This window comes from Hyperoodon ampullatus (genome assembly GCF_949752795.1).
Source record: "Hyperoodon ampullatus genome assembly, chromosome: 13".
NCBI classification, from domain to species: domain Eukaryota; kingdom Metazoa; phylum Chordata; class Mammalia; order Artiodactyla; family Ziphiidae; genus Hyperoodon; species Hyperoodon ampullatus.
The window spans coordinates 27,439,430-27,465,172 of record NC_136926.1 but is presented as its reverse complement, the minus strand read 5'-3'; the positions used below and the strand labels follow the sequence as shown (position 1 = coordinate 27,465,172).

The window sequence follows — 25,743 nt, the reverse complement described above, 5'->3', positions numbered from 1 at the left end:
CTTCTTCTACAAAAATTAGAAAATGCAGGCAGCCCCAACTTGGAACCCTAGGAGTTGTGGTAATTAAAGAAATCGATTCACAGATGCTGAGCAGCCATTGAAAGTGATCTTCACTCACTTAAGAATATGGAAAGCTGTTTATAGTCTTCAGCTTGCAAAGCAAATCATAAAATAGTGCTTGATGTGATCCCAATAGTTTTAAGGATTTGTGTAGAAAGGAGAGATTGGAAGGGCAGCCACCTCTAGAATAGTACAGTTTATCTGTTTTGTCTTTTCAAACTTTTGTATTTCTCAAATATTTTACATTGAATATGTGTTATTTTATAGTGGGAAAAAAATAAAGATGATTTATTAAATAAAAACAGTGTCAGGGAATTCCCTGGCAGTCTCCTTTCACTGCCAGGGCCCGGTTCAATCCCTGGTGGGGAATTAAGGTCCTCTGCCCGCAGGTGGGGGAGGTGGAGACCGCCCATTGCCACGCCACGCCCCCACCACACCACGCCCATCGCCCCACCTTGGCACGCGCCACGCCCCTCCAGGGCCACGCCCCCCCAGCCTCCCGGCCTGAGGTTGTTGAGCCACCTGCAGGCAGGTGTCTGTGGTGTCTGCGAAGCCGTGCAGACCAAGTTCGTCGCCTGTGCTGACCCTGTACCGGTATCCTCCACCAGGTGCCCCCCAGCAGGCAGAGCGCAGAGGCCCCTTGGAAACATAGCCCCTGGCTCTCTCCTGCCTTGGGTAAATCTCCTCACTTCTCTGGGTCTCCTCTCTCAGACCTGCGAATTACTATTGGACCACCACACATAAAGCTAGCATTCTTCCTCACCCTGAGCTTTCTGGTCACGCTTTAACCATGCTCCAGGCCTGCTGCACACTTGGGCCTGTGCCAGGTGCCCTGACCCTGGCCTTGAGGCCGAGAGAGGGGCCAGCAGGCAGAGAGGGCCACACACAGCTAAGAGGGGAGGCTCCAGGCCAGTGGGGGAGCAGCCTGGGCTCTGCAGAGAACCCCCTGGGGCCGGGGATGCTGGAAGGTGTTAAGCAGGAGTGGCTGACCCTGTGATGTGCCCGCAGTAGCCTGTTAGAAAATGCAACCTGAGAGTCCCCATTTCGTAGTCATAATGAAAAATGAAGACTGCCCAGGCGTAATTTCAGCAAGAAGCTCATGTAACCCATTTGGCATGAACGGCATGTTTTAGAGTTGTAAAGAAAACCTGAATAGATAGAATCTGTGCTAACTCCTCCCTGCCCTCCCAACCCCCCCCCACCCCGCCATCTGACTGTACCGCGGTTCACTTTGGCGTCTGACCCCCATGAGCAGTGTTGACAGCCACTCTCTTTCTGCTTTCAGAAGTGATCGGGAAGGCACGTCCTTACCATGAGAAGGAGGCTGTGGATCCGAGGCCGGGGCGGGCTCGAGGTGGCGACCCCACGCACTTCCATGCCATGAACATGGCGCAACCTGTCCGCTTCAGCAGTAAGTTGCAGACCTGCCCTGTTCATGATCAAAGGCTTACCCCCAACGTGGTCCCTGGCTCTCCCATGCCACTTGGCTGTGCCGGGGTGTCCGCCTAAAATAGCCTTTCAGGCCCTCCTTTGATGGGTGAAGCTGCGCAATGACCTGCCCAAAGCCACCCAGCCCGAGTGAGGAAGCCATGACCTGAACCCAAGCTCTGGAACCAGGCTGCTTTTTTTTTTAAGAGATGGTTACCTTTTGGGGCTGAACTGTACCCACCCTTTTGTAGGTGGAGAAGCAGGCTCTCCCTCCGTTTAAAATTTTTTTAAAATAACTAGTTATTTAGTGAACTCTCTACGATATTAGGATTTTAAAAGAGCAGAATAAATTTGAGGAAAATTGAAAGGCAGAAAAACCACAGCTGAAACCCCCTCCTGAGTAGACATGCTTAGGTGTGGTGATGTAGTGGGAATGCTCACACTGCCAGCCTGAGGAGTTCTACTGGCTCGTCAGCCACTTTACTCAGCGAACTCAGCAGCTGGTCTTGACTGCCCAGCAGCTACAGCCTCATACAACTGGGAGGCTCATGGTCTTGGAGGCAGAGCTCCCCTGTTGAGCCTCAGCTTCCCCCTTCTTGGGTGATTTCTAAGCTGCTTAGATGCAGCATGTACAGTTGCATTTTGGAGTGAGGATGCTAACTTGGGGGACAACTCCCCGCCGTCCTTCATGTTTCCTAGGGAAGTGCCCGACAGGGTGGCACCACTACGAGGGCACGGCCAGCTGCTACCGAGTCTACCTGAGCGGGGAGAACTACTGGGATGCCGCGCAGACCTGCCAGCGCGTGAACGGGTCCCTCGCCACCTTCTCCACTGACCAGGAGCTGCACTTCGTCCTGACCCAGGAATGGGACCAGCCCGAGCGGAGCTTCGCGTGGCAGGACCAGCACAAGTGAGTCCGGGGTGGGGTCTGGGGCCTGTGGGGTGCCAAGGCCTGCCTAGCATGATGGCCTCCAGGACGTGGCCTCTGGCAGCCCGCAGCAGCTCCCCCCCCGGAAGCAAATGGAGATGGGAGTTTAGGGTAGGTGTTGCGATGGGGCAGGGTCTCTCAGAGGGGCAGGGATGGGCTGCCACCTTGTGTCACCTTGGGCCAGTCCTTTTCGTTGGTCCTCCTCTGTGGGTTCTGCTGCAACTGCAGGGGGTCTGGGCCTGTGTCAAATGGGGCTGCTCCACATGGGACTTCATAGGCCTGGCTTGCAGGCCGTGCAGGTAGGTGGGGCGATCCTTCTGAGAAAGTGGGCTCTGCCAGGCCTGTGCTCAGTGCCTTCCATGGGCCCACTCGTTCAGTCCCCCAAACACCACAGGGCCCAGGGTGGTGACCAGGGCACATATTAACTGGGGTGTGCCAGGTTCCAACCCAGGCAATCTGGCTCTGGAGCCTGGCCTAGACCCCCAGGCTCTACAGCATCAGGGAGCAAGTGTGGAAACTGGCCAACTGCCGGCCTCTCCCAGGCCCGGCATTCAGGGGGTTTTGTTCTGGGGTCAGATGTGTGCTGAGGACGCCTTCCACACTGCCGGGGCCAGCAGTGGATCACAGGGTCACCATACTGCCAGTGCTCCCTCCACACAATGGCAAAGGCTGCCACACTGCCATAGGAACGCAGTGACCGTGGCAGGTGGAGGCTCCACCGTTATGCCCTGTGAGCTTGGCAAATCACCAAAGTGAGAAAGATAACTCCCAGCTCACTGGGTGGTTGAATCCTTGGAAAAGGGAGAGGGGTGGGAATGTGCCCTCAGGATGGGCACATGCATGGTGGGGGCTGGAGGGGCAGAGTGGCACCCACGGCAGCCAGGGACCCACTGATGGACATCTCCAGAGCTGGGAGGCTGGGGTCGGGAGCACCTGCTGGGTGGGAGGCTCCAAGGGAGGCAGTGTATACTCATAGGGGTTGTCTTTTATTGAGGTGTAATTCACATGCCATAAAACTCACCCCTCAGAGCATACTACTCTTTGGTTTTAGTGTATTCACAGGTTTGTGTCCACCAAGAACTAGGTTGATTTTACTTAGAATGTAAAAGCTTTATTGGTTCAGCTAATAAGAAGAGTCTTGGCAGGAGTCACCCGAGATAAAAACTTTTTCTGACTAGTGAGTTTATTATTTACATTTTTTTTTTTTTTTTTTTTTTTGGCCTCTTACGTTGCGGAGCACAGGCTCCAGACGCGCAGGCTCAGCGGCCATGGCCCACGGGCCCAGCCGCTCCGCGGCATGTGGGATCTTCCCGGACCGGGGCACGAACCCGCGTCCCCTGCATCGGCAGGCAGACTCTCAACCACTGCGCCACCAGGGAAGCCCTATTATTTAGAATTTTAATGCATTTTATTAAAACTAAGTATCAAAATTTTCAAAAATCATTAATGCCTTTGAAGCTCAATATTTTAAAGGTCAGTGTAACTGTTAAAAATGCATACATTCAGGGACTTCCCTGGTGGCACAGTGGTTAAGAAGCCGCCTGCCAATGCAGGGGACACAGGTTCGAGCCCTGGTCTGGGAGGATCCCACATGCCGCGAAGCAGCTAAGCCCATGTTCCACAACTACTGAGCCTGTGCTCTAGAGTCTGTGAGCCACAACTACTGAGCCCACGTGCCACAGCTACTGAAGCCCTCGCACCTAGAGCCCGTGCTCTGCAACAAGAGAACCCACCACAACGAGAAGCCCGCGCACCGGAATGAAGAGTAGCCCCCGCTCTCTGCAACTAGAGAAAGCCTGCACACAGCAACGAAGACCCAGTGCAGCCAAAAATAAATAAATAAGTTTATTAAAAAAAAAAAAAACAGGGCCTCCCTGGTGGCGCAGTGGTTGAGAGTCCGCCTGCCGATGCAGGGGATACGGGTTCGTGTCCCGGTCTGGGAGGATCCCATATGCCGCGGAGCGGCTGGGCCCGTGAGCCATGGCTGCTGAGCCTGCGCATCCGGAGCCTGTGCTCCGCAACGGGAGAGGCCACAACAGTGAGAGGCCCGCATACCACAAAAAAAAAAAAAAAAAAAAAAAAAAAAAAAAAAACAAAAAACAAACAACATGCACACACTCACAGAGTGGTGCTTCCCCCTGTCCCACTGAGGTCTCCTGCAATCTGTCTTCCTACAGGTTGTGGGTCGGCTACCAGTATGTCATCACTGGCCGGAACCACTCCTTAGAAGGTCACTGGGAGGTGGCATTCAAAGGTAAGGCTTCCTGGTCCTTCAGAAGAGTTGTTGGGCTTGAACCTGGGGGGCGTCATCCTGACAAGGGTGACTATTGCCAGGCTCTCCACTCCAACCTTCTCCCACCCGGGTGCCTGGTGCGGGGCTGTGTGGAGGATTGGGCCCCAGACCCGGGGAGGCTGTGATGGCCCAGCCCCGGTCAGGCCCTTCCCCCAGGCCCAGGTGGGGCTTGACCTCCTCCAGAACCTGTGGTGGCTTCTCCCTTGTCCATTTCTAGACTGTCCACCCTCGTTTCAAAGTCCACAACTTTAATTGGTGCATAAAAATGAGCAGAGTGTGCAGCGGACATGAACTCAGGCCAGAGAGGGAGGGACAGGCTTCCTAGGACAGGGAAGGTCAGAGTTGGAGTCCAAAACATCCTGGAACCGTCAGGCAGGTGGAATTAAAATAGATCATGTATGTGAGTGTGAGCGTGCATGTGTGAGCGTATGTGTGTGTTGCTTTAACTACCGAGGTGACGTCAGGAGCCATGTGAGCAGCTGCGTTCCCACCCACCCGTGGTCGCCTCTCCTGTCCCATTGCCCGGGTGCTGGCAGGTTCCTCCACCTGCCACCCGAGCCACATGCCTTGCCCTGTCCCTCCTTGAGCCTCTGGCTTGAGCTTGGGGCGAGTTCCTTTTCCTAAACACATCCCAGTCCTGCTGTTGATGTGTCTCTGAGGACAAGTGAGGGCTGGTGAGCCCAGGGATCCCGGGCAGCTTGCTCTATCACCTCCCTGCGGAAAGTGAAGGGATGTCGCGCTTGGGCAGAGCTCACCTGTCTCCCAGCCTGGGGGACCTTGTGGCAGGTGGGTGGCCGTGTCTCCACACAGACAGGTCAGGGCCCCAAGCAGTGGCTTCCCCCCAAGCAGCACCCCCTCAGTCCTCAAAGGTCCTGCTGGAGCATCCCAGACCTGTACTCCTGGAGTGTGAGTGCCTGTTCCTATCTCCTGGTGGAGTAGTTGACTCGGAAATGGCCATTAGGTTTCCAGGCTCAGAGTCATAGCATGCCTGCGGAGGATCATTCTAGTAGGTTCTCACCTGCCCTAATCCCAGCTCTTGGGGTGAATCCCTAACCCCAGCGGAGGGTGCCAGCCTTTAGGACAGTGCGGACACTCCTGGGCACACTTGTGGTCCTGACAGTGTGGTCGAGGAGAGTCCACAGCTTCTCACTGGCTGAGTCCCTCTGGGGAGGAAGGGGTGTCTTTCTCCTTCCTGTGGGCACTGCCGTCCTTGCAGGGCCTCTGACGTTGCAGTAACGTTTCTAAGCGTGCCTGCCTCCCTGCTCCCCGGCCTGCTGCCATCATGCTGTGACGCTGTCTGTCCCGCAGGCTCCTCAGAGGTGCTTCTGCCCCCGGACCCCATCTTCACAGCGGCCACGTCAGAGGGTGACGGCGTGTTCTGTGCACAGCTGCAGTGCTTCCACTTCCCCACGCTCCGCCACCACGACCTGCACAGCTGGCATGCCGAGAGCTGCCACGACAAGTCCTCGTTTCTGTGTAAAAGAAGTAAGCGCACATCTGACGCTGGCGGGCCTCCCGTTTGGCCCTGTAGGCTGGGCCACAGTGTCATCCCTGAGCCCTCATCTCCCCCAAGGACAGAGGCCCTGCCCACCCCGTGTCATTAGGAGTCGGGATGACGGTGGTGACCAGAGGACCTGCCGCATCTTGTGGTGTCCTGGAGCCTCAGACTCTCTTAGTCACCTCCCCCTGCTCTCCGCGGGTCCTCCAGAGGCCCTCACTCGGCTTCTCTGTCAGCCCCGTCTGGGCCACTGCCCTCCAGCCTGTGGTGTCAGGTCTGTTCTGGGCCCTCTGCCAGCTCACTCGCCTACATTCCACATCGAGGTTCTTCCAGCCTCAGGGCCATGCCGTGATTGTGCAGCCCGAGGGCAGGGCTCCCTCATCTGTCCCCTCTGGGGACCATCCCTGCCTTCCCTGCTGATTTGTCATGAGTCAGGGTTTCACAGGGGCCAGAGCCTGGTTTTGGACTTGGCCATTGGTCAGTCCTTGCATGGGCACCATGTCATCACATTTATAGGAGCTTTGTGACAAGTCCTCCCAGCTGGTGGGCTCTTCTCCTGTCCTCGGCCATCGTGTTGCCTGTTCTGGGCCTTTTCCTCTTCTGTATAAATTTGGGGATCAGTTTTCTGAACTCCCTTATTAGTTGTCTATTAGAGAATAGACTTTCTGTTTAGACATTTTTGTGTTTTCTTTCAGATCTTTTTACTCTTTTTAAAACTTCTTTACTTTTTTTTCCTGGTGTTACTTTTCTTGCAGCTTCACTTAGAAGTGGTAGTAGTGAGCATTCTTATCTTCCCAACCCAAAAGGGATGGCTTTTAGTGTTCCAGCATTAAATGTAAGACTTTCTCTAGGACTTAGAAAACCAGATACCTTTATGAGACTAAGGAAGTACCCGTCTAGTCCTTGTTTGCTGGGAATTTTTACATTACAAAAATGTATTGATTTTTATATTAATGCTTTTTCTGCATTTATTGGGAGTGTGTGGTGTTTCTTCTTTACTGTTTTACATTACTGCTTTGTTTATATTATGTGATTTTATCATTTACTCTTTCACATTAATAGATTTTCTCATTTTAAACCATCCTCCTGCTTTTTGTATGTATATTGCCAGCTTTGGTTTGCTGATACTTTATTTAGGATTTTTGAAACTGCTTTAAGAAGTGAGCTTAGCCTGTTACTACCATTCCTTTTCCACGTGCTCCTTGAATAGTTTTTGGTATCACATTTATATTAGGTTTATGAAATGAGCTGGGAAGCATTCTCTTTTACCAGCCACTAGGTCAGTTTTTACAAGTTGGTGATAATCTTGTCCTTGTTTGATAGACCAACCTTATAGGAGCATCTGGGCCCAGGGGCTAGGGAACTTTCTAACTTGTTACTTAGATATCATTCCACACTTAGGGAAAAGTTACTAGAATGATACAAGAAACTTCCTGTCATGCGCGTTATACACAGAATCACCGGTTATTTATATTTTGCCACATTTGCTTTATCATTCTCTTTCTGCCTATTTTTCCTAAATCTTTTGAGAGTAAATTAGAGATACTGTGCCCTTGAGGCCTAAATACACAGTGCGTATTTCTAAGAACAACAGCATGTTCTTATATAACCACAGCACAATTATCCAAACAAGGACGTTTGATCTAGATGCAATACTGCACAATAAATACTACGCAACAAACACCGCACAACAATCTGCAATTTGTTACTCTGGTGTTATCAGTTGTTTCAATAATGTGCTTTACGGGTTTTCTTTTTCTTGGCCCAGGATCCAGTTCAGAATCATGCATTGCACTTAGTTGTGGTGTCTCTTTAATTTCCTTTTGGTCTTTCTGTTTGAGTAATTTCTATAGACCTGTCTTCGAGTTTACTAATTCTTTCCTTGGCTGTGTTGAGTCTACTTGTGAACCCACTGATGGCTTTCTTCATCTCTTTTTTTTTTTAACATTTCATTTCTAGCATTTCTGTTTGATTCTTATGGTTTCTCTCTCTCTGCTGAATTTCCCATCTTGTATGTTGTCAACTTTTCCACTAGAGGTTTTCACATATTAATCCTAGTTGTGTTAAATTTTCTGTGTGTTAGTTCCTTCTTCTGTGTCATATCCGAGTCTGGATTTGATGATCGTGTTGTCTCTGGAGTTTGGTATTTCCTTCTGGTTTGTCGTGTGCCTTGTCATATTTTGTTGAAAGTCTGCGCCTTGTGTAGGACAGTAGAGGGGAGTCCAGTCATTTTGGTGCCTGGAAATAGGCTGGCCTTTCTTCTGTGGACCTTGGGTGTAGTGGGTGGAGGGGTCTTTCTCAGCAGGGGTCGGGCTGGGCTGTGGCTACCTTTATGCATCTGGTTTGCTGCAGGGCTCTTCTTAGTGTCTGTTCCAGCCTCTGCTTTAGGTTTTCCCTTTGGGCCCCTCTTCAGGGCATCTGTCCTCAAGGCCTCCCAGTGACATGGGCTCCTCAAGTGCTTCCCCACCTCCAGCTGGGGTTGTGGATCCAGAAAGGGGCTTTTCAGCGGTGCCCTGATGGCTCCAGGTGTGCTCGGATTGGATGTGGTTGGTGTGGGAAGCTGGAGGTGGGCTGGCTAGAAGCCAGCCCATCCATAACCACTTACAACCACTAACATTTCTAAAGTTTTTTCATTTCAATAGTGTGGTATAAATTGAACCATATTGCTATGCATCCTTTTGGGATTGGCTCTCTGCCCAGCACAGTTCCAAGTTGTTACACGTGTGTCTTGTCAGTACTTTGTTCCTTTTTATTGCTGAGTAGCATTTAACCAGTCACTCACCTGTTGAAAGACAGCTGAGCCGATTCCAGTGTTTGACTGTTACAGTTAAAGCTGCCATAAACATGTGCACACAGGTTTTTCTGTGAATGTAAGTTTTTCCTTCTCTGGGATAAATGCACAGGATTGCAGTTGCTAGGTTGTATGTTAGTTGCATGTTTCATTGTTTATGAAACTAGCGAACTTTTTCAGAGTGTTTACATTCCCACCAGCCATGTAAGAGTGACCCAGTTTTCTCCACATCATGGCCAACACTTGTGATTTTCACTATTTTTAATTTTTAGCCATTCTGATAGGTATGTAGTACTATCTCTTGGTTTTAATTTGCATTTCCCTGAGGCTAATGATGTAAACCTTTCCGTGTGCTTATTTGTATATTTTCTTTGGTGAAATGTCTGTCCATGTCATTTGTCCATTTTCTAGTTGGATTGTTTGGGTTTTCTACTGTTGAGTTTTGAGAGTTCTTTATGTATTATAGGTTCTAGTTCTTTGGCAGATGAGTTTTTTACAGGTATTTTTCCTATTCTGTAGCTTGTCTTCATCCTCTTCACATGGGCTTTAACAGAACAAAGGTTTTTAGTTTTGCTGAAGTCCAGTTTAACAATTCTTCCTTCTATGGGTCACTCTTTTGGTGTCAAGTCTGAAAACTCTTTGCCTAGCCTTACATTCTGAAGAGTTTACCCTGTGTTGTGTTCTAAAAGTTTTATAGTTTGTATTTTACATTTGAGTCTGTGATCCATTTTTTTTTTTTTCTTTTTTCTTTTTTTTTTTTGCAGTATGCAGGCCTCTCACTGTTGTGGCCTCTCCCGTTGCGGAGCACAGGCTCCGGACGCACAGGCTCAGCGGCCATGGCTCACGGGCCCAGCCGCTCCGCGGCATGTGGGATCTTCCCAGACCGGGGCACGAACCCGTGTCCCCTGCATCAGCAGGCGGACTCTCAACCACTGCGCCACCAGGGAAGCCCCTGTGATCCATTTTGAGTTAATTTTTTAGTAAGGTGTGAGAATTAGGTCAAGCTTTATTTTTTTGCTGTGGATGTCCAGTTGCTCTGGCACTGTTTGTTGAAAAGCTGTCTTGCCTCCATTGCATTTTGTGCCGTTGTCAAAACTTAGTCAAGTATGTTTGTGTGGGTATATTTCTGGGTTCTCTATTCTGTTCCATTGAACCTTCTGCATTACCACACTGTCTTGATTGCTGTAGCTGTATAATCAGTGTTGAAATCAGGAAGTGGTTCCTCCTACCTTATTCTTCTAGGTCAGGATGGTTTTAGCTGTTCTAGAGCCTGTGCCTTTTCTATCTAAATTTTAGAATAAGCTTATCTGTCTATAAAAACCTTGCTGGGGGCTTCCCTGGTGGCGCAGTGGTTGAGAGTCCGCCTGCCAATGCAGGGGACACGGGTTCGTGACCCGGTCTGGGAGGATCCCACATGCCGCGGAGTGGCTGGGCCCGTGAGCCATGGCGGCTGAGCCTGCGCGTCCGGAGCCTGTGCTCCGCAATGGGAGAGGCCACAACAGTGAGAGGCCCGCATACCGCAAAAAAAAAAAAAACCTTGCTGGGATTTAGATAGGAAGTGCATTAAACCTATAGGTCAATCTGGGGAGATGTACATCTTTACAATGTTGAATATTCCAATGCACGAACATGGTATGTCTCTCCATTTACTTAGATATTCTTTTATTTCTTTCATGAGCATTATGTATTTTTCAGCAAACAGATCCTCTACATGTGTAAGTATATATCTAAGTAATTCATTTTCTTTGGAGCAGTTGTAAATGTATGTGTTTTAAATTTTGGCTTATATATGTTTATTGTTAGTGTAAAGAAATGTAATTGGTTTTTGTATGTTGATCTTGTATTCTGTGACCTTGCTGAAGTCACTTATTCTAGGAAGTTTTTTGGTAGATTGCTTGGGATTTTCTATATATACAGTCATGTTATCTGCAAATAGAGACAGTTTTATTTCTTCCTTCTAAATCTCTGTGTCTTTTACTTGCTTATCTTGCCTTACTGCAATACCTAAAACTCCCAGCACTGTGTTGAATAAGAATGATGAGAACAGGTATCCTGATCTTATGGGCTATGTATTCACTCCTTTTACCATTAAGTATCATATTAGCTATAGGTATTTTGGGCAGGTATTTTTTTATCAAGTTGAAGTTTCCCTTTATTCCTAACTTGCTAAGAGTTTTTATAAATATTAGATTTTGTCAAATGCTTTTTCTGCATCATTTTTTATGAACATATGGTATTTCTTCCTTAGCTTATCGAGATGGTGGAGTACGTTGATTTTTTAATTTTTTAATTTTTATAAATTTATTTTATTTTATTTATTTTTGGCTGTGTTGGGTCTTTGTTGCTTTGCGCGGGCTTTCTCTAGTTGCAGCAAGCAGGGGCTACTCTTCGTTGTGGTGTGCGGGTTTCTCATTGCGGTGGCTCCTCTTTGCAGTGGCTTCTCTTGTTGCGGAGCATGGGCTCTAGGCATGCGGGCTTCGGTAGTTGTGGCTCGCGGATTGTAGAGCACAGGCTCAGTAGTTGCGGCACACGGGCTTAGTTGCTCCACAGCATGTGGGATCTTCCCAGACCAGGGATCAAACCCGGTGTCCCCTACATTGGCAGGTGGATGGATTCTCAACCACTGCGCCACCAGGGAAGTCCCTGATTTTTTTAATATTAAACCAGATTTACATTTCTGGAATAAATCCCACTTGGCCATAGTGTATAACTCATTGAGTACAATGTTGAATTTGCTTTGCTAATATTTTACAGAGGATTTTTACATTTAAGTCCATGAGAAATATTGATCTGTAGTTTTCTTTTTTTGTACTGTCCAGTTTTGGTATCAGGGTAACACTGACCTCACAAAATGAGTTGAGAAATGTTCCACCCTCTTCTGTTTTCTGGAAAAGGTTATATAGAATTGGTGTTAATTTTTCAAGTATTTGGTAGACTTCTCCAGTAAAACCATTTGGGGAGAGCTTTTTAATTATGAATTCAATTTATTTAATGGTTATAGGACTATCAAGATTGTCTTATTTCCTCTTCAGTGAGTTTTTGATAGTTTGTGGTTTTCAAATAATTGAGCCATTTCTTCCCTAAGCTTTTGGATTCATGAGCATTGTGAAATAAAAAGTTACACAGGCTGTCCTTTTGACGTGTCTGCATCATTCTTTGAGCATTTCCAAGTTCATCTTTTACTCTCTGGAATCATCCTTGGAGGACCTGAGCACTAGTTAATGCTCATTGCTTTTATGCCCTTTCAATGGGCAGAGCTAAGACGTGTGTGTGTGTGTGTGTGCGCGCGTGCACATGCGAGTGCGTGTGTGTGTGTATACATGTGCAATTTTTAATACTGATTTAGTTCCTTTAATGGCTATAGGCGTATTCACATCTCCTAGTTTTCTTGAGTCAGTTTCGGTAAGTCATGTGTATCTAGGGCATTGCCCATGTAATCTAATCTAAATAATAGCTTATGATTTTTTTTGAAGCATTTGTATGTCTGTCATTGTGCTCTCCTTTTGTTTCCTGATATCATTTACGTACTCTTCCTTTTTTCTTGATCAGTCTCACTGGAGGTTTGCCTCTTTGATTCATCTTTATGAACTCCCAGCCACAGGGTTTTTATACATCTGGTAGCTCAGGCTTTTTGGTGCTCTTGCTCAGATCTTTTTTGGCTGCATGATACATCAATTTTTTGAAAGAGACATGTTATAATCTCTCACTATGGATGTTGATTCATCCATTTTTCCTTGATACTCTCTAATTTTAGCTTTATCTTTCTTGAGATCATGTTGTTAGGGACATAAGCCATTATAATTATTATATCTTCCTGGTGAGTTGAACCTTTCAATTATTAATTGAAGCTCTTTTTTACCCATAGTAGTTTTTGTTTGTTTTACTTAAAGTCTCCTTCTTTTCCAGTGGTAGCTGTAAAATGGTGTTCCCCTGACCCCTCCTCAGGCTTGATTAATTTGCTATAACAGCTCACAGAACTCAGGAAACCTGTCTACCCACTAGATTACTGATTTATTGTGATGAGAAGACACATAAGGCGAGGTCCCCAACGAAGGAGCTCTGTTCTTGGGGAGCTCGGTGCCCAGCACAGCGGCCCGCAGAACGGTCTGGTTCCGTGCCATGGAAGCTTTCCAAAAAGGGCCAAAAAGCTGTCCTTTTGGGTTTTTATGGAGGCTTCATTACATAGGCATGATTTATTAAATCGTTGGCCGTTGGTGATTGATTCAACCTCCACCCGCCCCTACCCACCCCTTCCCCAGAAATCAAGGGATGGGAACCAAAAGTTCCAACCCTCTGATCACAGGGTTGGTCCTCCTGGCAACCAGCTTCCAAAAGTCACTTCATCACAGAACAAAAGACTCCTGTATCACTCTCTGCACTTAGGAAATTCCAAGCATTTGTGAGCCAGGAACTGTGGGCGAAGACCAAATGTATATGAGAAGTGTATGTTGGTCATCTAAATGACCAAATATATGTTTCTTCTAAATCACACTGTCACATACTTCTGTGAAACTCCGTTCTCTTTACCTCTCTTTGCAGCATGAGTCCTGCATACATTAGATCTCTTAGCGTTAAAAACCCAACACTACACAGTTGTAATTGCTTTACCATCTGCAGCCATTTCCTTTGCGCAGTGCAGCTTTGCTTCCACACACCTCTTTCACTGTCACTGGCACATACATTCCAGGTATATTACCTTTCCATATGTTATGGGCCCAACACTACACTATACATATATTATTTTATGCAACTGCCTTTTAATTAAGTTGAGAGAATAAAAGAGGAAAAATACGCATTTATACTGTCTTATAATTACATAATTGCCTTTTCTAGTGCTTTTTGGTTTTTTGTATGGATTCAGATTACTCTCTGAGGGTCACCTGCTTTTTGCTGCAGAACTTCCTTTGGTGTTTCTTATCCTGGGAGTCAGAAAGCACAAGTTCTCTCAGGTTTTGTTTACCCGGGAAAGTCTTCATTTTTGAAAGACAGCTTTGCTGGATGGAGAACTCTTGGTTGACAGCTTTTCCTTTGAGCCCACCGCCTTCTGGCCTCTTGGCAGGAAATCTTACTGGGGTTCACAATAAGTATTGTGTCATTTTTTCTTGCTCTTTTTAAGATTTCCATCCTCTCTGACTTCCCGCTTTCTCCCTATGCCATGTCTGATGTGTTAGTTCTTTGTGTTTATCCTACTTGAAGTCCGTTGAGCTTCCTAGATGTGCAGGATTTTGCTTTGCGGTAAATGTGGACGTTTTTGTCCGTTGTGTCTCCAGATGGTTTTCCTGCATCTCCAAGGGCTCTGCTCATTTTCTTCATCCTTCCTCCCTCTGTTCGAGCAGGAACAGTTTTATGTAAGTTTCTTGCCCTGCACACTCCTGATCACGTGGGTTACACAGATTTGACTCCAGTCAAGTGTGGCACAGACCCGAGGTGTGGCGTCTTCTGCGAGTTTTCCTAGATGTCCCTACCCCACTGAGAGACCAGAACATCTCCTCCTCATGTCCCCGAGGAGAACCACGCCCCTGCCTCAGCCCTCATGCCCAGCATTGGGCGTGTCTCCTACCCGCTTCAGGTCCTGCGCCTTCACCCCCTCTTGTCTCAGACCAGCAGTTCTTCCTCCTCTGGTCCCAGTCGGCTTTGCGCGAATTCACTGTGTGTCTCAGGTCCAAGGGACCGTCTCCCAAGGCTCATTTGAGATACATTCTGATGCTAAAAGGGCTGGTACTTGTGACACCTGCATTTTATAATGGAGGGAATCTCACATGTAATGTGCTTAGGCACTTGAAAGCAAGCACTTCTCCCCGGGCTCTCTGTCCCTGCTGTCTGCTCGTGGCCAGGTATGCTGAGCAGCGTGTTGTCCTAACAGTGTGCCGGGTGGCCTCTCAGCCCCTCCCTGTGACCATGGGCAGACCCACCACCCTGGAAGGGGGTGCTCCAGGTCCATCTTGCCAACTCCTCTGTTGTCATGCAGAGGACTCCCCGGGTGGGGAGTCAGGGCTCCTCTGGCTGGTGACCCACATATCTCTTCCTGTTGCAGGTCAGACATGTGTCGACATCAAGGACAACGTTGTGGATGAAGGGTTCTACTTCACCCCCAAAGGGGACGATCCGTGCCTGAGCTGCACCTGTCACAGAGGGGAGCCCGAGATGTGCGTAGCTGCCCTCTGTGAGCGGCCCCAGGGCTGCCAGCAGTACCGCAAGGACCCTAAGGAGTGCTGCAAGTTCATGTGCCTGGACCCAGGTGAGATGGCGAGTTCGGCCTTGCGTGGGGCTGCGTGTTCACATGGCAGCTGTGACCAAGGGCTGCAGGCCTGTCTCCTCTCCTGGTAACACTCAGAACTGGCTTCCGTCGTGGTCCCCATTGGAGCTCTTCCTGCTTCTGAGTGTGGTGACGTGGAAGGTGATGACAGTTTCTGTTGCTTGCCATTATCAGTCTTTACTGTTAGAATCTTTAAGAAAAACATTAAATATTACCCACAGTTTTGACATAAAACTCCTCCCCACTCGGTGGTGACTCACAGTGGACGCCAGGGGCCATGTGGTCTCTGGGTGACCCTCCTCCTTCCACTTCTGATAAAAGAGCAGCGGGTGGGACTGTCCTTTCAGCCCTTAGCACAGCAACTCATGCAGCTGATTGTTCTCAATGCCAGAGCAGCTGGCATCTCCCTGTGAATTCACGACCTCAAGAGAAACATAAAACAGAAGCATGAATTTCAGTGTGAGCGACACGAGCTTGTGGGCCCCACAGCGGACGGCTTGGGCAGGGCCTATGGAGGGAAGCTGGAGCCACATGCGAGGGCCACACACCGAGAGCCGTCCTACTCCCCAGGGCCATCAGGGGAAGCCAGACAGCGTCAGGCTGGCTGAGGCTCGGCAGGCCGGGTGCTCTGGCGTGTATCCCAAACCCGTGTGGCTGGCTGTGGTGCATGCAGAGGCCATGTTTGCAAGGAGCCAGCAGGGGACACGGAGCTGGGGTGCGCTCAGGCCTCCCCGTCCCACAGGGTAGATGGTACCTGCTACTGAAGGGCACGTGCCTGCAGACGTCTGACAAGCCAGTTGGGTGCCTGCCAGGTCTCCTGTGCCCCAGCCATATCACTCCAGCCTCCAGCTTACTCACCTTCTACGGGAGTCAAATGCTGGCTTTCACAAGTCTCTTCACCTGGGTTCCTGGTTCCATTTCTCAGGAGTTGACTTCTGCTGCCTTGACTACTCTGTCCAGGCTCTGTAAGAATGACCAAATATATACAAGGGTGACTTATCTGTGGGCATGCATGGCCCGTGGAGCCCACCCATCTCTGAGGACTTCTCAGCAGACCACGGCCTTCAGGGCATCTGGGCAGGATCAGAGCTGCCACAGACCTCTTTCCAGTGCAGCCAGAACAGCCCAGTCAGGGCCTCACCCTGCCCCACACTGTGGCCTTGCTTCTGCAGCCTTCTGACTGCCTCCCAGGCCAAGCATCCTCTTCTGGGAACTGCCCACACTGCACCAAGGAAAGAAACACCAGGAAAATATCTCCTTCAACAAGGCTAGGATGTCTGCTCTCACCACCATGTTCGGGGTTGTATGGGAGGTCAAGGGCAATGTCAGAAAAGGCATCCAGACCAGAAGGGAAGAAATGAAATCATTTCTTGTTGTAGATGATGTGATTGTCTGCGTAGAAAATCCCAGAGGATCTACAAGAATGTTACTAGAATTAATAAATGTGTTTCGTTTAGCGAGGTCTCCAGATACAAGATCAATATGCAAAAATCCATTATGTTTATATATACTACCTGTAAAAATTTGGAAATTGAAAATTTTAAGAAAAGTACCATTTATAGTAGCACCAAAAACCATGAAATACTTAGGTATAAATCTTACAAAATATGCACACCGTCTGTATGCTACAAATCGTTAAGACACTGATAAAAGAAATCAAGGGCATAAATTAAAGGAAAGGTATACCACATTCATGGATCAGAAGACTCAATATCACTAAGAGGTTAATTCTCCCCCAATTATCTATAGATTCTGTACGGTACCTCCCAAAATTCCAGCAGAGTTTTTTTATAGACATTAACAAGTTGATTCTAAAATTTATGTGGAAAGGCAAAGGAATTAAAATAGCCAAACCAGTTTTTAAAAAGAACAAAGTTGGAGGATTCATGGCACCAGATATAAAACTTACTATATAGTCATAATAATCAGAACAGTGTGATTTTTTAGCAAAAGAATAGACACATAGATCAGTGGAACAGAATAGAGAGTCCAGAAATAGTCTACACTTATGTGGTCAACTGCTGTTTTAACAGAGGTACAAAGACAATTCAATGAAGAAAGGATAATCTTTCAACAAATGGAGCTGGAACAATTGGACATCCATAAGCAAAACAAAAAAATTAACCTTACACTACACTTCTTGCAAAACGGTCATTCACCTATGTAAAACTTTAAATTATAAAATTTCTAGAAGAAAACATATGTTCTTTTATTTTTAATTTTGGGGTATAGTTGATTTACAATGTTTTAGTTTCAGGTGTACAGCAAAGTGAATCAGTTAGACATACACGTATATCCACTCTTTTTTTAGATTCTTTTCCCATATAGTCCATTACAGAGTATTGAGTAGAGTTCCCTGTGCTACACAGTAGCGTCTTATTAGTTATCTATTTTATATATAGAGTAGTGTGTGTATGTCAATCCCAGTCTCCCAGTTTATCCCCCCCCAACATATGTTCTTTTAAAATTAAGTCTTTTAAAAGAAAACAGGAGAAAAATCTTTGTAACCTTGGGATACGCAACATTTTTAGATCAAAAGCATGGTCCACAAAAGAAACATTGATAAATTAGACTTCATCAAAATTGAAAACTTCTGCTCGTTGAAAGACCCTTAAAGAAATGAAAAGATAAACCACCAACAGAGAAACACAAATCGGACAAAGGTCTTGTATTCAGAGTATATAAAGAACTCTTAAAACTCAATAATAAGAGAATAAACCACCCTCTTAAAAAATGGGCAGAGGCTCTAAAATGACACTTGACCAGAGCAGATGCACGAAGTCAGCCAAGCACCTGAAAAGATGTTCAACGGTCATTCGGCTCATTCAGGAAACAAATCGACGCTGAGCAACGGCCTCTCCTTCGTCCTGCGCTGGTGCCCGGGCTTGGGGCCGAGAAGTGAGGTGCTGGCCATGCACCAGCCGGTAGCAGAGCACCCGCATCAGGGACCAGGCACCCGCCTCCGATTCCTGCTGAGCTTCGGCTCCACCTGCTTCCTCCGCAGAGACTGGATGCTGTCGTTGGCACCGAGCCCAGTGGGGCGCCAAGCTCCTCGTGGTGGCCTGGGGAGGCCTGGGCAGGCTCAGGCATCAGACCAAAGGTCAGGCCAGCGGCCTCCGGGGCCCCTTCCATTCAGCAGTGTCTGCTGCAGCATTATGTGTCTTCTGTCGGGGCCCAGGGCTGGCCAGGGGCCTGCAGCCTGCACCACAGCAGGCAGCCCCGCCTGGCACTGTCCGGACCCCATGGAGGGACCTGCCATGTTGAGGGCCCCCGGGGGCCCCTGGCTGGCCTCTGCCCCCTGGGACAGTACTCTTTTCTTCATGTCTGACTGCTGGTGCCTCTTCCTGGTGAGTACCGTGGATGACGGTCAGGGACCTTGGCCGTGTCCTTGGGCTTATTTTAGGACTGAGCAGGAATTAGTCATTGCAGAGGCCTGCTGCTTTAGGTACCCACCCCCCGGGGGGTCTCTGAGCTGGCCGCCAATTAACAGCAGCCCCCTGGGCTGACAGCCCTCCTCCCGGACGGGGATGAAATGTTCCCTTGAGACCGGCATCAGAACAGCAGCTAATTGGTGAGAGGATGTTTCCTTTCACGCATTTACTCCAGTGTTGTCAGCAGTAAATGCAGCTTTGGGGGAAGCTTTCTGGCCCCGTGGGAGGAGGGCCAGTGTGACCTGGCCATCCAGTTGGCACCTGTGTTGGCTGTGAAGTGTCTCCTCAGGGCTGGTGGTTGGGGACTTGCCCATGTGGCTGTTGCAGAAGTGGGAGTGAACACAGAGGCTCCCGTGGCTCAGGTCACTCCTGCCCCGTGAAACTCCCTGGCCTCCGCGCTGCATCTGGAGTCAGGTGTTCCCAGATCCCCCTGGTTCCAATTCTGTGACTCGGAAGTGGCAACCTCACGTAGGCGAGAGCCCTGGGAATGCCCGACACCGTTCTCTCCCTCTCTGCCTTGCACCAGCACCTCTCTTAGCAGCGCCCAACAAGCCTGGTGTGCGCCCGGCAGGGCAGGTCAGACCCTGAGCTAGTGGCCAGCAGGATGTTGAGTTGCATCCCCGGCCTCTGCCCACCAGGTGCCAGAAGTGCCTCCCCCGCCTGCTGTTGGGGACACCAAAGGTATCACCAGAAGCTGCCAGTGTCCCCGGGGGTGCAGAGTCACCCTGGTGAGGCCCCTGGACACATGCAGTCAGAGGCACGGGGCCCTTAGCAGAGCGTCCTGCAGCTGCGGCCTCCACAAGCAGAGGACTTGGGGACGCTTGGCTGGTGGGGCGGGGTTGGTGCTCACCATGGAGCTGCTGCCCAGGCCCTAGGCCCCCACCACTTTTGCCCCAAAACATCCGGGTGCAGGCCCGACTCTGACCCCTCGAGGAAGCTGCTGCGGGACCCTGGGCCTCCACCATGGAGCTGGCCCAGAGCAGGCCCTGCTCAGCCTTACTCGGGCGCGGGCGCTATGACCCGATGGGGAGAGGAGCGTGAGTTGGCGGGGGGGGCTCCCCTGTGAACGCTTCCTCCCTGGGTGCCCCCTCTCCATCCTGTGAGACCGTGAGTGCGCAGTCGAGTCCCTGGCGGTGGCCCCCAGGCTCCCCACCCACAGCGAGGGCGGGCAGGAGGGTGGGCGTGGGGAGGTCAGGAATCAGAACAGCCAATGCGTGTATGTTTAACTGAACCACTGTGCTGTACACCTGAAACTAACACAACATTGTTAATCAACTGTACTCCAATATAAAATAAAAAGGTAAAAAAAAAAGAATCAGAACAGACACTCACAGGGCTGAGGGTAGATAGGGGCTGTAAACAGGGACTCTGGGGTTCTGGGGAAGCTGCACCTGCATCCTCTCCTGATCACCTGTGGGGTCCAGATGACCCCAGCCTCCACATGTGAGCACTGCTGGGTGCAGGGGAGGGGCAGAGAGCTCTGGGCCCCCCGTAGGACTGAAGCCAAGCTCTGAACTCAGGCCACTGGCACAGCCCTGCTGACCTCAGCTCCCCTGCATCAGGGAGGACCTGGGTGCTGCGGCCGGATGTGCAGTCCTGCTCAGCACCCCGTCCAGCCCCGAGTGGCTTCCGGGGCTCAACCCCAGCGATGGGGGCGGGTGGGGAATGGGGTAGCGACAGAGCCTTCAGGAGGGGCTGAGGCCGGGCTGCGGCATCCCAGTGGCTGTGTGCGGGGCCTGGTACTGAGAGGGGTCAGGAGGTACACTGCCTGGGGTGCCAACCCCCCTCCTGAGAGCAGCTCTCCCCGTCCGCACAGACGGCAGCAGCCTGCTGGACTCCATGGCCAGCGGGATGCGTCTGATTGTGAGCTGTGTGTCCTCCTTCCTCATCCTGTCGCTGCTGCTCTTCATGGTCCATCGGCTGCGCCAGAGGCGCCGGGAGCGCATTGAGTCCCTGATTGGAGCAAACCGTGAGTGCCCAGCCCGGCCACCCACAGCGGCTCGGCGGTGGTCCCAGGGCAGGGAGGAGGAAGACAGGGCTGCCCGGCAGCTGTGCCCTGCCCGCTCCTGCTCCCACTCCCGGGCTGAGTCACACGAGTGTGGTGGGAGGGGCACCAGCCCTGGCCCCCCAGGGTGTGTGGGCACCTGCCGGGGCAGCCTGCTCGCTAAAAACCTTGGACACCCATGGCTGGTGGCAGCTTAGGGAGCATGGCCCACCCTCCTCAGCCCACGTTCTCTGCCGCAGCCTGTGCCTGCGTAGAGTTTCTGAGATTCCCCCTTGTCTCAGTGAGCAAGCCAGGAGGCTTCCCAGTCCCTGTGGGGAGGGGGGCTGAGGATCATGGTGACGAGGGACCACAGCTGCCGTGTTAGGGCTCCAGGGCCTCCGAAGGCACACGTGTCAGGTCTGAAGGCCCCGCATCACGGTGCGCCCTCCTGGAGATGGAGCTGCAGGGTGGGCAGCACGCCGAGGCCGTCGCGGGTCAGGCCCAGATGTGCTGAGAGCCTGGGTTCCGCGGGCCGGAGCTGGTGGGTGGGTGGGTGGGGCTCCCAGTGTAGATGGCAGGTAGCAGCCGGGCACAGTCATGTGACTGTTGGAGTGCGTGGTGCCCTGGGCCTGGACGTGGCAGGTCCAGCCCAGGAGTGACAGCTCCGTGCTTGTTTCTCTCTCCGACCGCCCAGTGCACCACTTCAACCTCGGCCGAAGGATCCCCGGCTTTGATTATGGCCCAGACGGGTTCGGCACAGGCCTCACACCGCTGCACCTCTCCGACGATGGGGAAGGCGGTACTTTCCATTTCCATGACCCTCCCCCTCCCTACACCGCGTACAAGTACCCAGACATCGACCAACCCGATGACCCGCCGCCACCCTACGAGGCCTCCATCAACCCGGACAGCATGTTCTACGACCCTGCAGGTGACCCTCAGGGCAAGGAAGCCATGGGTCACAACCAGCTGGCATGCGGGCCAAGGCCCTGTGGCCCCCCAACTTCTGCCCAGCCTTCTGCTTTTGCTTTGGTTTTCCCTTTAAGATGGTCCCACTGTCTGGGGTGGGCACACTCTTCCCAGGGTCGCAGATGGCCACTGGCAGTGGTCTTCCTGCCCCTGCCTCCCTCCCGGGAACTCCTGTTAGTGAGCAGCCCTCGGGGCTCCCTCAGCAGGGCCCTGTGGGGAGCGCGGTGCCCAAATGCTGGGCTGTCAGGCATGGTGCACGTGTGGTGAGCTGAGGAGACACCCCCTCGGCATGCCCTCCTGTCCAGCGGTCACTTGAGTCTGTTGTTCATCTGATACTGTGGAAAATCATTCCCCACAGACGAAGCAGAAAGAACGGCAGGTGTCCTGCCCATGGCCTGACCTGTCCCTGTCCCTGGTGTGCACGCAGGTGTCCCATCCCGATTCCCTGAACACGTGTAACACAGCAGGCTGGGCTTTGCAAGGCTGGCACTGCTGTGTTCTTGGTCTGTTCCCGTCAGTTAGTCCCGTCCTTTGTGGTCTGCACAGGCAGGAAAGCCTTGGATTTGACCTCTGTCCTTGGGACACTGATTGTCACAATATGCTGTCCAGGGGGCCAGGGTGGGTAGGACGAGGGATGCTTCTGGGAGAGCGAGTCTCAGATTCCTCCATAGACCAGGCTGCAGGGGAGCAAATGCTCCCCGGGGCAGGACGGCAGGACTGCTGGGCCGGGGATGTCGGCCAGGGGAACGGTGGTGCTGGGTCCCTGAGCCCCGAGCTTTCAGAGAGCATCTGCAGGAATAAGGAGGGGCTGCCACCAGGTCTCCCTCAGACCAGGATGTTCTGCAGACCCCCAGACAGTTGGCGGGGCTGCCTACTCTGGCCCATCTCCCGCACTTGCCCCCGTGTTCCAGCCCATGTCTAATGCATGTGAGCCCTGCCTGGACCCCCAGAGTCTGAGAGGGTTTCCCCCTCCCCTCCCTTTGATCTGCTGACTCAGTCAAAGCATGTCCCCTACGCACACATCATGCTTTGCTCACAGCTGTACCCCTGCTACAGCCCAACGCAGCCCACTGCATGGCGAAGGTGCGGGGTGAGCACGGTGGAGCCCCGTGGGGCAGGCTGTCCCCTGCCCGGCAGTGTTGGTGGGAGCAGGCAAGCAGGAAGAGCATACCCCGAGCCAGGACCACCCCCTGCTGACCCCCATCTCCTTCCGCAGATGATGACGCCTTTGAGCCAGCAGAGGCCGCCCAACCGACCACAGGGGATGGTGGTGGTGAGGGTGCAGCGCCCCGGCGCCTGGAGCAGCCCCCGCCCACCCCCAGGGCCTCTCTGGCCGACCTGGAAGACTCAGCCGACAGCAGCAGTGTCCTCCTCGTGCCCCCTGACCCTGCCCAGAGTGGCAGTGCCCTGGCCACAGAGGCGCTGCCGGGGGGCGGCCACCACAGCCGAAGTTCCCTCAATACTGTGGTGTAGAGGACGGCGGGTCCGTGGCCCAAATGGGCAGGGAGCACCTGTTTGCCATCAAGAAAAACGCTGATCCCCTTGGGAGACTTGAGGGGCCCCTGAGTGAGCCTGGACCCAGCTGCACAGCTGCACCCATGACGGCGGGCACACACACAGACACTGCACCAGCCCCCAGGGCGCCAGCACCTGCCCGAGGGTCCTTGGGGGCTTCAAACACACGCGTAGCTTTGGGTCACTGTATTTTTCTTTTTAAACGGCAGAAGGATGACAGAGTTCGTGAGACCACACATGTCAGGAGCAGGGAACAAAGGAGGCGCCATACGTTCTAGTGGGGCTGGACACTCCAGCTCTGATGGGCTTGCTTGCTGCCACTCGCCCTCCAGAGGAGCCCGGGCTGCTGCGCGCGCCTTGCCAGCCGCCGCTCAAGAAGGCGCGCCCAGGTGGCGGGTGTCTGAGGACTGTCAGTGCAGTCGGGGCAGATGGCCTTGGAGGTTGCCACAAGGGCTGCTCTGGGGGTGGTCCCCCAGGTCCAGTTGTGAACATCCAGCTGTGGGGGCTGGGGGCTGGCCTGGTGCCCGAGGTGCCCAAAGCCCTGAGGAGGGCAGCTGGGAAGGAGGCTGGACTCTGTACTGTCTTTCCAGCTGGGCTCCGTGAAACCCAGTTCCACACCAGGAGGCCTGGGTCCCACCCCAACCATTTTCTCCCCAGCATCGCGATACGTGGCCCGCCCTGGGCAGCTCTGGGGTCGGGCTGGGGCCTTTAGCCATGTATGAGTGTCCTGGCCCTGGATCCTCCACCAGGGCTGGCTCCTGGCTGCTACCCTCTGGAGCCCCCACTCCTGCTGAATTTGCCCCTGGGCCTGGCCTGCTCCCACCCCGCCTTGTTTGTGCCATAAGGGTTGTGTCTTTGGGGGGAGGGATGGCTGAAATTCACATCCTGGGCTGTCCATCTCCCAGAAGTCCACTTCCTGCCCACCACCGCCACCACTGGAGCCACGTGCCCGGTGGCCGCCTGCCACCTTCCTGTCCCCAGCAGCGAGGTGCTGGGTGTCCTACCCTGGGGGGCCTTTGACTGAGGGTCACTGTTGCCTGTTTCTGGGCAGTGGTCTTGTTTCCTGACACGGGGTTTTAGCATTTCTGAGGTTTGGAGGTTAAGCGGGTTTTGTGCGATTTTTAGCACATTCATATCTTTTCTACGTTGAATGTCTGGATCTTTTCTTTGTTGTGTGCATGTGTATCTGTGTGCGTATGTGTCTAAGTGTTTGCAGGTGGTGGCGGTACACGGGGACTCAGGCCTGGGGCCCCCCTTTCCAGGGCCAGCCATGGCGTGCTGGGCGGCCCCAAGGCGTGGCCCTCAGCTGAGAGCAGGGAGCCCTTCCCTGGCCCCTCGCGCCCTCCCAGACCAGCAGTGAGTGGGGGATGACTTGAAGTGGGTGCTCTGTGGTGACAGGCCTCGCTGGCACAGTCTATTTCTGGACACGTTCTCACAGTCTCCCGTTGGGGACCGTTTTGTTCTTCCCTGGGCAGCATGAGCTTCTCAAGTTGCCCACAGACTGGGACTCGGCCCACAGGAGCCAGAGTGCTGCAGGCGGCCCCACGCAGGCAGGCTGCGTGCCGAGCAGTCCTGCACTCCCGCTGCCAAGGACGGACTGGAGAGTGGCTGCACTGGCTGCTGAAGACAAAGCAGAAAGCGTGTCCTGCCTCCACTGTGTTCTGGGCACTGAGCAGCTGTCACAGGCCTTGTTGGTGCTAGGTGAGGGTCCTGAGCACTCCTGCTTTGGAGTGGGCTCCCCCGTGGAGCCCCAGAGGGGCCTGGCCCCAACAGCTCAGGGTCCCTCCCAGCCCCCATGTCTCTGGCCCAGGCCTCAGACCCGTGTGTACAGGGCAGGGCGGCTGGCACTAGATGTGTGGGACTGGGGACTCCTTGGGGACCGAAGGACTGCTGGGCCAGTTGGGTGTGTGGGAGTCACTAAGGGGTGGCCTGAAGCAGGCTGTGGGGGCCACAGAGTGGGGCCTGCTTCTGGACAGGCCAGGGCTCTGGGGTTGCTCAGCCCACGTGCAGCACTGTTTCAGGCCTTGCCTGCTGCCCGCAGTGTCCCCAGGAGCTAGTGCCCCAGGGGCTGAGCTCCACTGGGGGTGGGGGTGGGGGAGCAAGGGGAGAGGTGGGGTTGGCCTAGGCCAACCATCATGAGATCTGGTTGTGCTCCGTGGTCAGACGAATCCCAACCAGCCCTGGCTGAGAGTCTTGTGCTCCTGTGAGAGCTGCTGGCCTGCTTGGTGGGGGTGGGTGTCTATAGGCCATTGTCTCAAGGCCTGTTTATGTTTTCCTTTCACTAAGGGTTTTTAGTTTGGGTTTATTTTGGTTGGGTTGGCACTAATTCTTTTCTTAAGATGCTGTGAGAACCGTTTCATCCGAATGCCAAATAAATTTGTGTTCTGGAAGTAGTGTGGTCCGTCCTCGGTGCGGCCCCAGCTGGAGCAGGAGGTTCCAGCCTTGTTGGGGCCGAGGGACAGGTGCAGAGGTGGCTGCGTGGAGGAGTTGGGCCACCTCTGGAAGCAGGCGTGGGGTTCTGAGACACCTATCCCTTCCGTTCTCTGACCGTGGTCTTTTCAATAATTTCTCAGTTCCTGATGTGAGGAAA

At 52.1% G+C, this 25,743-nt stretch overlaps 1 protein-coding gene across 2 annotated transcripts in view; it reads left to right on the top strand.

Annotated features, from left to right (window-relative positions):
• The window catches only part of DGCR2 (DiGeorge syndrome critical region gene 2), a gene marked incomplete at its 5' end in the record, with an annotated part of 71,508 nt that extends 48,136 nt beyond the window's left edge, over window positions 1-23,372 (top strand). Inside the window, 8 exons of one of the 2 annotated variants that reach the window (XM_079718003.1) lie at window positions 1,346-1,471; window positions 2,188-2,398; window positions 4,594-4,670; window positions 6,018-6,194; window positions 15,033-15,236; window positions 20,502-20,654; window positions 21,364-21,600; window positions 22,855-23,372. In XM_079718003.1, coding sequence (XP_079574129.1) covers window positions 1,346-1,471; window positions 2,188-2,398; window positions 4,594-4,670; window positions 6,018-6,194; window positions 15,033-15,236; window positions 20,502-20,654; window positions 21,364-21,600; window positions 22,855-23,111 — 1,442 coding nt within the window. In that variant the 3' untranslated portion in view covers window positions 23,112-23,372. Of the gene's footprint in view, window positions 1-1,345; window positions 1,472-2,178; window positions 2,399-4,593; window positions 4,671-6,017; window positions 6,195-15,032; window positions 15,237-20,501; window positions 20,655-21,363; window positions 21,601-22,854 lie in introns of both variants that reach the window. The other variant, XM_079718002.1, reaches the window with a different exon arrangement.
• Window positions 23,373-25,743: the final 2,371 nt, after the last annotated feature.